The sequence below is a fragment of the Polistes fuscatus genome, unplaced genomic scaffold (assembly GCF_010416935.1).
Source record: "Polistes fuscatus isolate 324 unplaced genomic scaffold, CU_Pfus_HIC Scaffold6, whole genome shotgun sequence".
NCBI classification, from domain to species: domain Eukaryota; kingdom Metazoa; phylum Arthropoda; class Insecta; order Hymenoptera; family Vespidae; genus Polistes; species Polistes fuscatus.
The window spans coordinates 3,477,756-3,497,229 of record NW_025113140.1 but is presented as its reverse complement, the minus strand read 5'-3'; the positions used below and the strand labels follow the sequence as shown (position 1 = coordinate 3,497,229).

The window sequence follows — 19,474 nt, the reverse complement described above, 5'->3', positions numbered from 1 at the left end:
AGTCCGTAATTGGAAAATTTAAATAGGAAAATATAATTTATTAGAAGATATCATAATTAGAAAATTATTTGGTTAAGGATATTATCATAACTATTAATATTAATATGATACATTTTTTAATGTTCACATATTGTTCTTCGTTGTTTACAAAATTTTGCATTCGAAGAAGTGAATTCGCCATAGTACGTTGAGATAGGATAATTTATGGTTTAACTTTAGCCCTATGGTCAATCGCCATTAATAATAAGACGGTGATTATAGAGATTCCATTAAAATTAATTCCGATATTCCATACTTCTGGCAAGCCCCATTATTGTCGTAAAGTTCACTACTTGAAACTTTAAAATCTGCTACCCTTCTCTTGTTCAATTGTAGGAACGGTGGCATTTTATTACTACCACACGCAAATCATCAATCGTCAAAGTCGACATATCTTGCGTGACCCTATTACAGAGGGGGGCAAGGGTTAAGCTGATCGATAATATATTATCTAAGTATCTTTTGTATTACATATTCATTTTATTATATTTTTCACCTATATGGTTTGTAATTTCCGTAAAGGAAATATTTCTTCTATTATTTTCCATTAGACTTTATATGACAAAGAAAATGTAATAAATAGATGGATGGATAAAAAAAAAGAAAAATTTACAGGAAAAATACCCAGAGGGCTCTTGTGTATCGCAATGACAAAAATTTACGAGTTACAATAGAAATTTCCTAGTATTTTTAAATCGATATAGTCGGTCTAGTTTTCTTACAAGATGAAATTTCTCGCGTGCGTAATCGACCAATCTATAATTTTTACCCCAGTAAAGGAGGTCTTTACTCGGTCGGTAATTCATAAGCGTGTCGACCGGTCTACACACGGCCATTTAATTTTTTTCATTCGATACACTCGTAACAATCGAAATTACTAACAACGGAAATGATCAAATCTTTTTCAACTAATGACAATAACGATTATTATTATATTATGACGAAATCATTGACATTTGATATATAAATTCAAATCGTTAATAAATTCATATAAAATCTTATATAAATTAACAATTCTCTCGTTATTAATTTCACTACAAATTACGACAAATGATTTTGACGAGAAGTCGATTAAACAAATATCATGAATTATTTCATGAATGAATAATTAAGAAAGTTAATTGACCTTTCGATCATTCTTTCTGCAATCTAATGAAAATATTATTAAAAAGTATGAAGTAAGTGAAGTAAACTGTTCACGTTACGTTAATGTAACGTTGCGATATTTCTTGTGTCATGTAATTATAATAATAATAATAATAATAATAATAATAATAATAATAATAATAATAATAATAATAATAATAATAATAATTAAAACAAAGAAATTAAATATATATAAACAAAATTATATTTTCATAATTACTGTCTCAAATTTAAGAGAGAGAGAGAGACAGAGACAGAGAGACAGAGTGAGAGAGTGAGAGAGTGAGAGAGAGAGAGAGAGAGAGAGAGAGAGAGGGAGAGAGAAAGAGAGAAAAAGAGAAAGAGGGAAAAGCAAAGTGAGAATGAAAGATAAAACGATAGAGAGAGAAAGAGTATTTGGATCAACAAGTGTCGAACTTCCCTCGAAGTGTGTAAGAAGAGCAAAGAGGAAAGCGGCACCACCATTCGTAGTTATATTGATGCCAGTCGGGTTGCCGGTAGCGCAGGCGCGAAAACGCGAGTGGATTGGAACGCGAACGGGCGGGGGTTTCACGACGAAATGGTCGATATTTTAGCTATAGTAGGCTATAGTGGCGCGAGGTTCTTTCCCGAGGCCAGTCCTAGTCCAGAGTCTCTCTTTATAATCGTCGCGAAAGAAAGGGTCGCACGCACACATATCGAAAGAGAAAAAAAAATCGAGAAAGAGAACAAACTAAAAAAAAAAAAGAAACGAGAGAGAACGAGAAAGAGAAAGAGAAAGAGAGAGAAGAGAGAGAGAGAGAGAGAGAGAAAGATAAAAGAAATAGAAAAGAAAGAAAAAAAAGGGGGAAGCACTGACAGCGTTGATATAATAACTGTCAGATAGAAAAGAGGAAGAAGGAGAAAGAAGAAGAAGATAAATAGAAGGCAAGTAAGAAAATAATAAAAAAGAAGAAAAAAGAAAAGGGAGAGGGAGAGAGAGAGAGAGAGAGAGAGAGATAGACAGACAGACGGACGGACGGACAGACGGACAGATAGATAGAGCGCGTGCAAAAGGGCTGATTGTCGAGAGATACATCGGCCCTCCCTCGAATAGATCGAGCGAATCATCATCGAGATTCGTTGTCTTTCTCTTTAAGTAAAGTGGTGAAACTAAGTGCAAATACGGTAGCCTGCTGAATCCTTGACGTCAGAGCAGCAGCCCCGTGTGCCGTGTTCAAGGATACATCGTCTTCGTAAAAGGTACGAGCTGATTATAATACTACAGTGTATGTATACGTTATCATTCTTTTAATTTTTTGTCTTCTTCTTTTTCTTCTTTTCTTTTTTTTTTTTTTTTTTTTCTTATACAATGAATTCAAGAGAATGATGCGGAAGGAGAGAATTTTGCTATCGAAATGACTTATTTTGTGTTTGAAGGAAAGGCTTGTCGATAGGCGTGCTTATTGATTTCCCTCATTCTCTCTCTCTCTCTCTCTCTCTTACTCCCTTCTCTCTCTTTCTCTTTTTATCTCTATCTTCCCCTTCTCTTTCTATCTTTCTGTCTGTCTATTTATCTATCTATCTATCTATCTATCTATCTATCTATCTGTCTCTTTGTTTCTTTCTTTCTTTCCTTCCCTTTTGTATCTCTTTCCGTTTCCCTCTTTTCTCATTTCCCTACTCGTTTCCTCTTTTATTATTCGAAACTATTAAATGCTGCGGGTACGTTTATCTGTTCGTTCGTTTAGAACAAAAATGACCCCGTGTTTTCCTTCTCCTCCTTCTCTTTCCGTCTCCTACGTGGCGTCCATGTTTGTTACTTGCCAGTAACAGCACGGACGAGGTAGAGAGAGAGAGAGAGAGAGAGAAAGAGAGAGAGAGCATGATAAACGTGTTAGAAAATGCAATCTCTTCGCATGATTAGAAACTTTCGATTAGAGTTACGTTATACGTATTTGAATTTGAATTTTATTCTTTTTTTCCACGATGTCATTGCTAGTCGAGATTCAAATAGGAAAAAAGGGCAAAACTCGATAAAGTCCGTTTCCTGTTGGCCTGCTTTCCGTAACCAGGTAGGAAGGTCGCCCTTGTAATTATAACTCCGGATAATCTAAGACCCTCTCCTTCTTTTTAACTTTCTTTTGTTTTCTTTTTTTTCTTACATCGTTCCTCCTTCTTTCCTTCCTTCCTTTCTTCAATTCTTCTTCGTTTCACTTTTAACACCGTCGCCATTTAACGGGTACGACGAACTTATATTTACTTACGTACTTACTTGTCATCAGCTGATCGATCGTATACTCGTTAATTTGACAGTAGATTTAATATGACAGTATTTTTATGACGTCTCATCAAATTGTTTGATATTTAATTAAATGTTACATAAGAAGTTTAATCACAACGTTACAATTAATTGTTTAAGACGAAAGAAATTAGTAGAATTTCGTTGACTTCTTATTATAATCCATATCAACGTTTTTCTATTTCTATTTCTCTCATTCTTTCATTCATTCCTTGATATATATATCGGTTTTATTGTTTTTGTTTTATTTGTTATATTACATTATTAAACCAAAATTAGGTGTCACACTCGAACCTATACGGAGGCTCCATCTTTCGCCGGTGCTTCCACAGACTACTGAAATCGAAACCGTATGGGTAGTATGGCCCGGCAGGGGGATGAGAATCGATCTTCCAAAAATATTTCATACCTTCCTACCCCTTACGAATCAACGAGCTTCACTACTGACATGTATACAGTTAAACTGTATATACACGTCTATACACGTATCTATACTTATATACATGTATCTTTCTTTACGTATAAATATAGCATTATTGGAAGTAAGGATGAATTGTTTAAAAATTATTCAAAATGATTTATTTATACTATTTTTTATTATAACAAAGAAAATATTGATTAGTTTTGAAAAGAGTATTAAGTGTATTAATGGGAAAGTGATTGTGAATCACTAATCGTTAGATATATTATTTATTAGTATTAAACATTTTGAAATGATTATTACTTTTAATTAATAATAATTAACTTTCTCAAATAATTCGAGGAAATTTAAAGTATCTCAATAATATTATGGTTATCGGGAATTTGTCATCTATCTACTTATCGAATGTTAAAACGATTTATCGTTAAAGATTCGAACAATGCCTTTTAATTAAAAGTACGCTCATACGCGTCTCGTATAATTTGCTCATTATCATAAAATACTTCCTTCTAACGCAAATGTTTATACATGTATATGATATGAATATGTAGATAAACATACGGAGTCTCGTTTATATATTCATTTTAATTAGACGTTGAAAAAATTCAGTTAAATGATTCCATTCGAATTTATATTTACACGTTGTAGATAATTATTTATCGAGTGTTTAGTAATTATTGCATAGATGCGATTAATTTTAAGACTTAATTAACTGGTTCATGAATGAAGATAACACTGACGATAACGTTTAGACGTGAACAAACTTGGGGTAGGAGTATTAATAAAAAAACTTTTTCGGTCCTCTCTCTCCCTCTTTTCCTTCTTGCAGTGATAAGAAATTACATTAGTTTCAAGAGACTTTTGAACTCAGTAAATTGGATCACGGAAATACGTCTTTGTGGAAATAAGCTTATGGGTTTGATTAAAAAAAAGATCATTTTCTTCGTTAAAATCATGCCCAAAACTAAACGAATATACTTCTATGTTGTATGTTTTATTCACATTATTATTACTATGTATAAGATTACGTGTTTGAAGAAAGAAATTTAAAGAAACATCATTTTTTTGTTGTTGCTATTTACTTATAATATCGTTCAATTAACAACCCATGCATATAATATATTCTATATACGTGTGTGTGTGTGTATTTTTGTTTTCTTAAATTTGATTAACATCATTGAAATTGAGAAAGGATATCATCATTACAAACGTAGGTCAGAATGACATATTTATACGGACGTTATCATTATCATGGACCTTGTCCTCGTTTCTACGATCGTTCCATTTTAACATACGATCCTGTTTGCGCGAGCGAACCTTTATCATGGACTCTACCTTCCTCTTATCCGTATACAAAAAAAGAAAAATTTAAATCATGAAATATTCCCATTGAAAAAAAATCTAACGAATGTATCATAAAAATTTGAATAATTCTAAGCGGTAAAATTTTATGCTCACGTTAATCGACTAAAATAAAAAAGATTTGATTACTTCGTATTATGGGATTTTTCTTATTCTTGAAAAAAATCCCATTGAAAATTCTTTTGTAACGCTATCAAGTAACGTGTATAGTAAATCATTTTATATGATAAATAAAATCTAACAAATGAAGTTTTTTCCAAAATGATAAATAATTCCGATTGATCAAATTCTATGATAATAATAATAATAATCAACTTGAATAATAAATCCGATTACTTTCTATTTTTCATTTCTTAGAAGAGAGAGAAAAAAACTCATCGACGATTCTTTTATAATGTCCAAACAAATAAGCATGTATAAATTATATCAGTAAAGAATTTGACATTAAAAACAAAATCTAACCATCGAACTATAAAAGAAATCAAACGATTCTAAAATATTTAGTATTTCAAATAACAAATCTCGGATCCCTTTTTTTTTTCTTAAGAAAAGTTAACGAATGATACGTTTGATAAATCATTTTCCATAAAAAAACAAAAACAAAAAAGAACACCCAACGATCAAACTATAAATAATTGAATAATTCCTATAAGTAAAAGCTCAATGATAATGTTAATGTTAATGTCTACATGTATAATAAATCCGATTACATTGTATTGGATTTTTCTTTTCTTAGGAATGAATCTCATTGAAAATTCCTTTGTGACGTTAGCAAATAGTATGTATAGTAAAACTCGAAGACGGAATGGATAAGAAGGGTGTTTTATAGTTGAAAGAATCTTGAACGGTATCTTAGAAGTAACTGTACTGTCGTTCGAGTGTACTACGATCGATAAACCCCTTCTACTGATCTAAAAACTTGTCCATAGTCGTCGTCGTTGTCGTCGTCATCGTCTGTTCACCCCCTTCTGCGATCGTTTATTTATAGTGATCGTGATCACCGACGTCGGCTGTCTCAGACAACGAATTGTTCTTTTGTCGTTCGAGAAAAAAAGAAAAAGAAAAAGAAAAAAAAAAGAAAAAGGAATAAAACCTTTTTTTTCGTAATCTGAAGAGAGAGAGAGAGAAAGAGAGTTCAAACGAAACGTCGAAAGCTGATGGATCGATAGAGCCAACGTCAGGACAACCAACGTCATTTTATCAAGGCAATCGTAATTGCCAATTTAAAAAGGGAGACCTTCGTAAAAACGTATTTCATTTTCTCTATTTAACGAGAACTTCCTTCTATTAATTTCTAGTTTAAAGAAAAAGTCGTTAGTTCTAAGAACGTCTGCACAAGTGTCAAGTGTATGATAAATCGATGTAGTTTTATTATCTCTGCAAAATTTTCCTATTAACTTGAAACTTATGCAACTGGTAGTATTTATATACTCACCGTTACGACATCTAACATAAATATTTTCCTTTTTTTTTTATTTTTTTATTTTTTTATTTTTTATTTCATTCCACTAACTCGATTAATGGCAAAACAATCCGGTTATCATTATTATGGAATTAATTATTTTTATGAAATATTTTTAACGTAATTGTTATTACTTTTTCCTCGTTATTCTGTATTTCTAATCATTTATGTACACATTATCTATATATATATATATTTAATTTAATATAAAATATAATTAAAAATAATTATATAATTTTAATAAGTGCCGTTATAAATGTATTTATATTGCATATATGTATACGAGAATTTTCACCTGTTATCTCTATAGTTAAATATATACATATGTACGTTGCTATTGAATACGTTTCGGCTCTAACTAGTGTACGAACAGTAGAATGAAAAATAGGAAGTTAAACGTCATCGAAGAAATGGAAGTGGTCAACGATAGCGTATGAATGGATTTTCCTTGCGAAAGATTACGCAAAACTAGGTTACTAGGTATACTAGACCGTTCCAATGCACGCATCATATACACATGTATTATATATTTTATATGTATCTCCATATATATATATGAATATTTTAACAAATAATTAATTATTTATTTATATAAAAAATTTTCAATAAAAATTACGTTGAATTAGAAAAATCCAAACATTGTATTGAATTGCCAGATAAATTTATATCGATTTAATAATCTATAGACAACTTTTGTGTTTCTTAAAATTGGCTAAAATTTTCCAGCCAACCTAATGTATAATATAAGTATTAAGTTACCCGAAAAGTTTATGCCGAATAATAAATATATATATATATATTCGATTCATATTTCTCCAAAAAAAAAAAAAAAAATCGGCTGAAACTTCCCGAACAACTTGATACAAAATTATTGGATTGCTCGTAAAAGTTAATGTTAATTTTGAAAACAAATTTATGTATATTACAAATGTAAATCAAATAAGATGAGAGGTGTTACGGTTGAGCTAAGAGTTGCCCTGTCAGAGTTTTGGATTAAAACTTCAAATATTAAAGAAAAACTTTTTTCTCCAATTATATAGCCATCAGAAACAAATGTTCCCTCTATAAGAAAACTCTGTTCAGTATCCATAAATTGTCATTTGCCAAAAACTCATCTCTGGGTGGTCATATTACCAACCGGACCATAACACACTCGGGTATCTTATATATTAATAAATCAAAACCGTTTTTTTTTGTCGAGCAATCCGATATAAAAACAAATTAAAAGATTTTAACGACTGGTCGAATAATAATAATAATAATAGTAAAAAAAGAAAAAGATTAAAAATAAACTAGAACACCTAGTGCATGTAGAAATGCGACAGATAACATGCACCTGTGAGTAACGAAAAATAAAGGCTTGTACATATTTATTAAGCAAGTTGTTGTGTCTATGAACAAACGAACGAACGAACGAATGAACGAACGAATGAAGGAATGAATGAAGGAAGGAAAGAACGATATCGTCTTGCTACAAAAAGATCCGTGGCCAAAACGAATGACGGGGAATAAGGAAACCGCAGAAGTCGCCACGTCGTCGTGAGCTCGAATACGTGTCTATTGTTGTACACACACATACACACACGCACATTTTATATATATATATAAAATATACATTACTTTTATCTACATCTATCCTACCTATCTATTCATATATATGAAGTAAGAATATATATACTATATATTCACGGATTTGTGAAAAGACGGAGAGCATTGAGGCGAAAAAGAAGAGTAGAAAATAAAAGTAAAATAAGAAAAAAGGAAAAAAGAAAGAAAAGAGAGAGACAGAGAGAGAGAGAGAGAGAAAAGAAAAGGAGGAAGAATGGAAGCAAGGAAAATAAGGGCGTGATGATACGTGTTTGTCTTGGATCTGTCGAGCTCGAGAAATTTTTCTCAACGTTATTGGGATCAGTTCGTATAGTAGACTATCGTTGAAAATAAAAAGGGGACGAGAAAATCGTGAAAGTGGTGGTTGGTTGATAGTGGTGCTGGTGGTGTTGGTGTTGGTGGAGAACGGTGATGGTCAAAGGACATCAGAAGGGCTCGTCCAAAACATCGCCCATTAAGGACTCCGTTTTGGTTTTACGTACGCGGATGGCCCGAATGATGTCCATTGTCGAGATTACTTCGCCTAACCAACGTCCGGTGGTATCACAATATCCCTATCTATCTATCTATTTATCTATCTATCTATCTAAGCTTCATTTATTCTTATTCTCAGTTTTCTTCTTCAATTATATCAAAAGTGAAGTGCGTTAGAGAAATATTAAAAAAGATAAAAAAACATACGCAAGTTCCTTATACATTTTTACTAAATATTTCATACAATTTTAACAATAATTATATAGAAATATATTCGGATTTTATAAAAGATAAGATAACTTAAGGTTCGTGAAAATTGATCATCTAAAACCACAAATGATTATTTTATAAATTATTTAAAACATTATATTTAACGATCGATTTCCTTAGAGAAAAAAAGGGAAAGAGAGAGAGAGAGAGAACGTCCTTGGTCCTGTTTTGGCATCGAGGTCGTGGAAAGAGAGAAACACATCGGGTCACGGTTCCTTCGGGAAATAAACGCAAACCAGAGGGAAAATCGTTTTCTATTCTTAGCTTTTCTGTCGAAGCTATCCGGTAGCTCATTAAAAAGAATCTTCGTTGGCGTTGTGTAGAAATTACGTACCTTAAAATCATTTCTCTCTCTTTTTCCCTTGTTAAAATTTTCAACAATGTTGCTAAGTAAAAATGAACAAAACAAATCTTTGACTCGAAGGTATTTTTCAACGTATTTTATGTTAGTACTCGAAGTATTATATCTTATTATTTTTGTATTTATGTCCTGTGTGTACATATTTACTGCAAACTTATATATCTATTATCCTATATCAACTCGATATATCAACTTTATATTAAACTTATTATACATGCTGTCTCGAAACTCAACGAATTGGAATATGTATTCCTTTGAAATCATAGTTCATGATCAAAAGATGTTAAGATCTATATTGTTTGAGTTGATAAAGAAAGCCAGCGATCATGTACCGATATGCATTGTAAGTTGAACATTATAAAAGATTCAATGGAATGAGAAACAATAGTGATCCTAGAGAGAACACGGAGAATTTCCCATCGAGCTTATCGTAGGTGTTACATACCCGGTCAACGTGTTAAACGATAGGTAGTAATAGATCGTAGATTCCATCGAAGAGTATTCTGTTTTAAACTCATCTGTTGCGTCTACCTTTTATTCCTTTCAACGACATTATTTCGCAACTATTTAACACCGTTTCAAATTAGCATACGTAAAACAATGCGATTAAAGTCAATTGATTATCGTTCAACTCGATATTTATTTAAAATATGACACGTTATATATAATCGATTCTATCAGATTCTGTAAAATGACTCGAACTATATTAATAATCGTGTAATTAATATTTAATTTCTTTTATTTTCAGATGGCGAGCCAAGATCCAAAGTGGCAAAAGGATGCCGCGGATCAGAACTTCGATTACATGTTCAAACTTCTAATAATCGGCAATTCGTCGGTCGGTAAAACGTCATTTCTCTTCCGTTATGCGGACGATTCTTTCACCTCGGCCTTCGTGTCGACCGTGGGAATCGACTTTAAAGTGAAAACCGTCTTCAGAAACGATAAAAGGGTCAAGCTACAAATCTGGGTCAGTATAATCGCTATGTCGTTGTACAGGTAAACGTAATATACTCTGCATTAGAATATGTGTATATTATTTCCGTTGTACATGTAAATAGGTATATATATATATACATATATACGTAAGCAAGTGTATATACACGTACAAATACACATGAGTTGCATACACCTTGCATATCATCGATGCTTTCAAAACCGCTACGCGTATCCGTCGTATACGATGTTATATCTCGATACATATATATCTTTCTTTAAAATGAACAATTTATTCATTTCCGCGAGATATACTAAATATAAATATAACTAAATATCGTGAGAGAAACATAATTATAAAAGCTACCACAGCGATCAAACGGTTCAACTGACGTTCGTTATTTCTTTTCAAACGATTCGAGTTAATTAATAAAACAATATAACTATATACAATAATACAAACTTTTTTATATGAACCATTTATTAAATATAAATAAAGTTTCGAGATTATAGAATTAAAATAAAACTCCTACAATTCGTCGAATAAAATTGTTTCCAACAAATGGCTAATTGTAAGTTATGAGTTTTAATGATATTAATTGCAAACATTGTTTTAGGACACGGCTGGTCAAGAAAGATACAGAACGATCACAACGGCCTATTACAGAGGTGCAATGGGCTTCATTTTGATGTATGACATCACGAACGAGGAATCGTTCAATTCGGTTCAAGACTGGGTGACGCAGATAAAGACCTACTCGTGGGACAATGCCCAGGTAATCCTCGTGGGCAACAAGTGCGACATGGAGGACGAGAGGGTGATCAGCTTTGAAAGGGGTAAACAATTGGCAGATCAATTAGGCGTCCAATTTTTCGAGACATCTGCTAAGGAGAACATCCAAGTGAAGGTACATATCGACGATTAACGCAAACAAATAAGATAACATTAGGTCGACGTCATTTTTATTTAGTATTTTTCATCAAATTAATCCTCGTTAGATTATTTTTTGCATTATCATCATCATCATCTTATATTGGGAAAAATAAAAACTAATCTCTCTCTGTATTAATTATTATTCCATCTCTGAAAAAAATATCGAGTTCGATAACGAGGTCATTCAATTTAATGGACGGGCGCGACTAAGAAATCTGATTAAATCGTATAACGAATTGGGAACTATTAATTAACATCATTGGGAAATATTTCTTTTTTCTTTTTCTCGTTCTATTTAATAAAAGGAGAAAACTTTTCGAATCTTACGTTAGTTTTTAATATACTTAAATTTAAACTTTAGCAAATGTTAGATAATTGAGGAGAGAAATGCGAGAAGAAAAAAGGGAAAGCAAAAAAAAAAACAAAAATATATAAACAAAGTAAACAAAGTTGGAAGGATATTAATTAATCTCGTTAATGGATAAAGGAAGAGGCTTGCATAAAGTCACAGATGACGTTCCTTGTCGATGTGTCTGTCTATGTATTATAGTTGCTTTACTTGTTCCCCGTGGGCGTACACATTCGAGTGAACCGATGTGTACCGAACTTTCCATTACCATCGATCCATTGTCCTCGACTGCTAAACGTGCACGCCTATTAATCAGACTTCCACGCGGGAGAAATATCCGATCGAAGGGTACCGATCGATAACAGTTCTCTGCTGTCTGCGCGCCGACTCCGCCATTTTTTGTCTTTTTCATTTTCTTTTTTCCCTTACACGAGAAAAGGATGCCCCCTCACCCACCCTTTTTTTTCTTTTTTTTTATCGAAGTAAGGTATTTATTTCATATTCTTTATCGAGTTCCGTTAATTCTCCACGTAAACGTTAAATAATAAATTACGATTCATAATAATCTTCTCGAAAAGATACTTCGTTATTATTTATTCGTTACACTTTTTCCATCATTCTTTTTTACGACTTCATAAATAAATACGCAATATTTTCAACGCGAAAAACCCATAAGATTCTTTTTACGATTTCGACGGATTCATTAAACTACACTTTGTTATTATTAACGACTGTTATTCATTAGTCTTCTTTTTTTTTACTATCTAAGTGATTTATAGTACCCGAAGAAAAGTAACCAAACAGTTTTATATAGTGATTTTACGATCACTTTTTCAAAAATTAATGACTGTTTAAGGAAAGAGTCTCTCTCTTTACATGATATCCAGTTTTACACCATACTCATCTTGAAACTTTCTTTCGAAATTATGCTAACTTTGCCCCTCCCTTTTACTTATTTTAATGAGCTCGCTGCTATTAATTAGGTCGCAACTAACATAAAGCGACTGTAAATCAATTATATCTCGAGCTAATGAGGACTTTCACGGGACTGTTAATACATCGGCAACGAATTTGTTCTTTTTCCTCTTCTTTTCCTATATTTACTTAATACTGATTCATTGATTATAATACACAGAACTTGAAAGTGTTAGATGGGATCGAGTAAAAATTAATTATAAGATTAAAATATTAAATATACAGTATGGGGTATTATAATCGTAGTATAACCCACACACACACACACACACAGACGAAACAATCCGTATATCTTTTTATTTCTTCTTATTATATTTTACATAATAAAGAGAGATAGAAAATTATTTATTTATTTATTTATTATATTATAAAAGAAGAAATTGTTAGCTTCAGTGAACGCTACAACTCCCGTTTAGCCAAACATCCCAACCCTTTAGCAAAAAATTTACTGGAAACAAATGAACTAGTACAAAGACTAAAAAGGTTCTACTCTTCTGACCTTAAAACAAGATTTGAATAATTTAAAACATCGTAATATTATTTGAGTTTAATGTATTATATCTACATTCACCATTGTATATCTTATTTATTTACATTTCATGTTATTACATCACGCTAGCCTAAAGTACTTATAATTCTCGTCGAGAATTGATTGTATGTTCTGTAATGAATAAAAAAAAAAAAAAAAAATTTATATAATATAAATAATAATATAATATATAATAATTTTATATATATTTATTATATATATTATTATTTATATATTTATTTTATGTACGATAAAAAAAGAAATGATAATTTTTTTTAACAGGCGGTCTTCGAACAACTGGTTGACATAATATGCGACAAGATGAGCGAATCGTTGGACAATGATCCAACATTGATGGCAGGTGGTACGGGCCAGGCCAAAGGTCAACGACTTACCGATCAGCCGACCAACCCATCGAACACTAACTGCAATTGCTAAGAAGAGATAGAAAGCGAATGATGATGACAGAGAGCGAGAGCGAGAGAGAGAGAGAAAGAGAAAGAGAGAGAGAGCGAAAGAGAGAAAGTGTGAGAGAAGAAAAAAGAAAATGAGGAGAAAAGTGTGAGAAAGAGAAGAGAGAGAGAGAGAGAGAAAGAAAGAAAGAAAGAAAGAGAAAGAAAGAGAGAGAGAGAGAAAGAGAAAGAAAGAGGGAAAAAGAGAGAGAGAGAGAGAGAGAATCCGTGAGTGTATGCGTGAGTGCATGTTTATGAGAGAAAGAGAGAGAGAGAAAGAAAGAGAGAAAGGGAGGAGAAAAATCGTGCTTTTCGCGCGTTACGCTGGCTCTAGCTAGTCTTACCTTCTTCGTCGTTCCTTTTGTGTTTGTTATTATTAAATATTATATTTAAATATTATTATTATTATTATTATTATTACTACTATTATTATCGTTATTATTAAATGATCTCTCGTCGTTCGGTTAGCCGTCATTTTTTTATTCTTTTTCCCTTCTCTATCTTTCTCGACGCGAAGAAAAAAGAAAATGAAAATGAAAATGAAAATGAAAATGGAAATGAAAAAGAAAGAGGGAAAGAAAAGTAAAGAAAAGAAAAGAAAAGAAAAGAAAAACCACCAATGGGATATATAAATATAAATATAAATATAAATATAAATATAAATATATATAGTATATATATATATGTATGAGTATATATGCATACGTACGTATGGGAAAAAGCGTATTATATGTGTATATATTTGTATGTATTTATGTATAGGTGTAATGCGACGACGATCGCTAGACGATCATCATGCTGACGGTGCCGCCGAGCCCCCCTTCCTCCTTCACCCCATTTCTCCACCCACTCGGCGCCCCACTTTTGGAGCTTTTGTATGTCTCTCTTTGAAATTATTATCGGAGTTTCGACGTCGTCCCTTTTTCTTTCGGCTCTTCGAACAATATATATATAATATAATATAACAAATTTGGAGACGTGTTTAAAAAGTATGAAAGAGGAAAGACGAAAGGAATGGTTCTCGAAGAAGTAGAGAGTATCAATGATAATATTGAAAATGATACGAGGATTTAACGAAGACTAGAAGGAGAATTCGATCGAACGAACTGTAAAATTAACCGCGTCAGCTTCCTATCTTCCTTTCCCTCCCCCTCCGCCCTCCGGCCCCCACTGGAATCTGGAGCAAGCGATTTAGGACAAATTCCGTGGCATACGTTCTATCTAATGGGCGAATCGTAACCATTTTTGGAAGATCTGCTTTCAATCTATCTTGATCTATCTCTCTCTCTCTCTTTCTCTCTCTCTCTCTTTCTTTCTCTCTCTTTCTTTTTTCTCTCTCTTTCACTCTCTTTTCATCTCTTTTTCTCTAACTTTTGAAATGTAATTAAATTCGTACACTTCGAATATCGAATAATATTTGAAAGAGGAGAGTTGGACACAAAAGAAAAGATATACGAAAATGAAATTAGGTTTGTTGTTTGTCAATCTTATAGTGTCGTCGAATTTCCTAACGTGTTGAGCCTGAGACATTGAGACATAAAGAGAAAGAGAAGGAGAGAGCTTGAAAATGCAATCAAATGAAATCTCTCTGACATATATACATATATACATATATATATATATATATATATACATAGATATCCTAAGTATGTACTTGCAAAACGCACATACACCTACATATGGGTCGTTAGTTATGAAAGTGGACTAATTGTAAGTTATAAAAGTTGAGAAAAAAAAAGAAAAAAGAAGAGAAACATTTATTTCTTGATTTATTTTATAATACAAATAATATTTTAATTTGAAATAAATCGCGCGAAATTAATTATTTTCTTTTTTTTTTTTATTTCTATTTTTTTTCTTTTTTTTTACATAGTCCAGTGTCATAATTATCGGCACACAATTATAATATATTTGCGTGTAAACGTAATGATTAAAATGAAAATGTATGGGTTCGTAATATGAAACGTTTAACGGAGTGTTGTTATTAGTTAATTAAAATCGTATGCTGGATAAGAAAGAAAATTTCAAGCCGAAAGCACGACACGTCGATAAAAACACCCGGCTCACGATTAACAACTTATCGTGCCCCTATTTAAAAGCTCGAGTATCTCACAAGGGCTCACACAGTATATACACGTATACACACGATGACTAAGACTATGACTATGATTATGACTATGACTATGACTATGACGACGACGACGACGACGATTATAATTATGAGCCGTTATATTTTGTAACATTATATAAGAGAATGTATATATCGATGACGACTAAAGTATACGTCTAGCTAGACGAATTTTTGTTTTTCGTTTTGTTTCGAGTACACTCCCCCACGGGAGAGAGAAACAGCGTTGATATATGTATGTACTTGTTGAACGGTTTAATATGTGATTAAAATTAATATTTGAAGAGAAAAAAAATCGCTCCAAAATAAAACAGTGTAATATTTAAGGGAGTTCCACTGAAACCATCGACGTAATGATAATAATAATAATAATAATAATAAATAATAATAATAATAATGATAATGATAATAATAATAATAATAAATCATAGTAATAATAATATTAATAATAATTAATAATAACGGTATAAATATATATAATAATAATAATAATAATAATAATAATAATGGTAACAATAACGATAATAATATTATTAATATTAATTAATAAAAAACAAAAAAGAAAAGAAAATAATAAATAATAATAATAATAATAATGATAATATTAATTATAATAATAAAAAGGATGTAAAGAGAGAAGAAATATCGTCTCTTCTCCCTCTTCTTCGTTTCCTTCTCTTTCTTCTTCAAACTCGAGAGAATTAACAAATAAAAGAAACGTTCTCACGCGGTAATTTTACCGACTCGCGTGACCGTCCACAGGTAACTGACGGATCGATTTCGAAAAAGAAAAAAAAAAAAAAACAAACTACGTCAACTGCTTTCCCCTCGTTCGCGAGCGTGTTCCTTCTAAATCGATTTGTCCATTTACTTTTAAACTTCTACGTAAATACTTTATGACAACTTGTGAATTATTATTCTGTACGCTCTGTGCTGTACGTTGTTATTTCATTTATTCGTTTTTTCGAATATCCAATTATTTAAATTTAATTTCTCAAGAGCGAGAGAGAAAGAGATGAAAGGGATGGAAATTTAAAAGGAAAAAAAAAGAAGAGAAAAAAAAAGGGAAAGAAAACCAATAAAAAGAAAACCAATTTAAAAAAGAATTTTTTTTTTTATTTAAATCAAGAGAGAACGAGGACAAAAGTTAAAAGATATTAAAGTGCATCGATGCGGCGTCAATTAAAAAACGGAATAAAAGGATAAATGAACAAACAAAGAAACAATATAAGCAAATAAGAAAATTATATTATGTATCTTGATTAAATGTGGATTAAATGAAAGTTATAGACTGACTGACTGACAGACAAACACGTCCCAAGAGTTTACTTCGGCCGTCGTGCGACGATAAAAAAGAAGAAAAGAAATAAAAAGAAATGAAATTGAAAATGAAAGAGAGAGAGAGAGAGAGAGAGAGGGAGGGAGGAAAAGAGAGAGAGAAAGAGAAAGAGAGAAATCGATTTAAGAGAGATTATACTAGGCAAGCTGCCCTTTGTACATACGCGCGAGAGTTATTATAAACAAAGTACACAATATATTAACGTACCACTTACATAAATATATTATCGAATCTGTAACGAAAAGTGTAATGTATGCGTTAAATTATTCGTGTCAAACTTTAAGAAAAAGATAAAAAAAGAAAAAAGAAAAAAAAAAGAAAAAACATGAAGAAATAAACGATCCGTTCGTTGCTCTACCGTCGACGATCTCGATACGTAAAAGATCAATTTATTATAATGATCGATCCTTTGAATAACTGAACGTTTTAATGAGAAAGAAATTTTTCGTTTGTTAAATTATTAGAAAATTTGTTGTCGGACGGCACGAGCACTTGTATGTATGTATTGTATCGTAATGTAAACTACATTATACATATATATATATATATATATATACGTACGTTATATAATATGCCTAATACATTAATAATGACGGTTAGAATCATTTGAGAAGTGAACAAATAAAGAATATAAAATTCATTAAAAATACTTGGAGAATGAACGAAAAGAAAGAGAGAGAGAGAGAGATACATACATAAACACTTACACGCGTAAATTACTAACATGCATGTACTACGTGGAACTTACTTCGCAAACGTTCCATTGATTGTTTACAAAAGTTGAAAAATGCACTCGTACTCTGGATAAGTTATAGAATTGTTTAAACCGAGTCGAATTAACAAGTGTTCTTACGATTTACGTTTAACGTGTGCACGCATGCGCTGATATCGGATTAAAGGCAGGTAGAAAGGATACAAAAAGAAAGAGAAGAGCTGAGAGAGAGAGACAGAGATTTTTTTTTTTTATGATATTTAATTTAGAAATGTATGAATGTTTTTAGAGGTTAAAAGAAAAATGAAAGAGAAATAAGATGCTATGAGACTGATTGCGAGTATAAACGTGTACGTGTACGTGTGCGTGCGTGCGTGCGTGCTCGTTAGAAAGAGAGAAAGAAAAAAAATGAGAAAAAATCAGAAGAAAGGATTCTCTCGGACGTAGAGAAAAATAAATTACGGAAAAAGATGAGATGTATAGAAGCATGTTACGAGAGTACGGCACAGATATATATACATATAGATATAACGATGATACATAATGCGCGGTATGAGAGAGCGAGAGAGAGAGAGAGAGAGACAGGGAGAGAGAGAGAGAGAGAGAGGGAGAGAGAAATGAAGATAAATAAGAACAAAAATACGAGAGAACAAGAAGATGCAAACAAAACAGCAGCAGAGTAAAGCTATAATTTGCAATACGTGTACAAATTATTGAGAAAAAAAAAGCAGAACCCAAGTAAATACTACTACTTCTATTACTACTACTACTACTACTACTACTACTACTACTACATACGAAGGACCAATTCACATTTCTACAGGGGTGTTTGTTCTGCCTCTGTTATTTCACACTAGCAAGCACGTATGCACTCACTTAGCCATACACACACACACACATACACACATATAACTAACATACTTCTGATGACCCTTTATGCCAACAACATGTCAATATGCAGTATTGATGCTGATTTGCAATGATAATGATACAGGCGTGTATACACTACACATATTTACAAATAATAGGACCATTTAAAACGAGCCCCTTTGATCGACCACCTCGTGCTAACACTTTTACACTTACTACTGCCCGGTTCTTCGCTTATTCGGACGAAACTTTCTATTGTCATTCTCCTCTTTCTATAAGCGTATATACATAATACTTAAAAATATTTCGTGCCGTACAGTACAGGTCTTCCAAGATTAGAGAACGTACCTTTTACAAAGGAAAGATTAAACAACAACAAAAGTATAAGAAAAAAAAAAAAAAAAATAAATAACGATCTTCGTGATATTATTGTGCTGGCACGTTCTCTTAGGGGTGGGAGGAGAAGATAAATTAGGGAAAGTGTGGAAGTTCATATATTAAAAAAATAAAAAATTTCACGTGTCCGTCGTATGTGTGGGTCAACGTATCATCTTTTTCTTCCGAATAATAATCTGATCAAAGATGAGAAGAAGAGTGAAAGAGAGTGAAAGGGAGAAAAAGAGAGAGAGAGAGAGAGAGAGAGACACGTCGAGAAATTGTTGTCACATTTTACTTCATTTATTTTCATAATTCTTTTCGATGAATTTTTCAAGATTTTTAAACGAGAAGATGAATTTTGATTTTGTTGATCAATCTTTAGCGAAGTTCGTTTAATTAAATCATATTAGAAATCTTTTTATTGTCCCTGTAAATCATGAAATTATGCGCAACGTTCGTCAAACGTAGA

General features: G+C 31.9%; 1 protein-coding gene across 1 annotated transcript; it reads left to right on the top strand.

Annotated features, from left to right (window-relative positions):
• Positions 1 to 2,126: 2,126 nt before the first annotated feature.
• On the top strand, positions 2,127 to 13,611 carry LOC122523600 (ras-related protein Rab-3). The gene is made up of 4 exons (XM_043645456.1): positions 2,127 to 2,406; positions 10,152 to 10,373; positions 10,957 to 11,247; positions 13,409 to 13,611. Exons 2-4 carry the CDS (start codon positions 10,152 to 10,154, stop codon positions 13,562 to 13,564), a joined length of 669 nt encoding a protein of 222 aa, XP_043501391.1. The 5' UTR covers positions 2,127 to 2,406; the 3' UTR covers positions 13,565 to 13,611.
• The last annotated feature ends 5,863 nt before the right edge of the window (positions 13,612 to 19,474 follow it).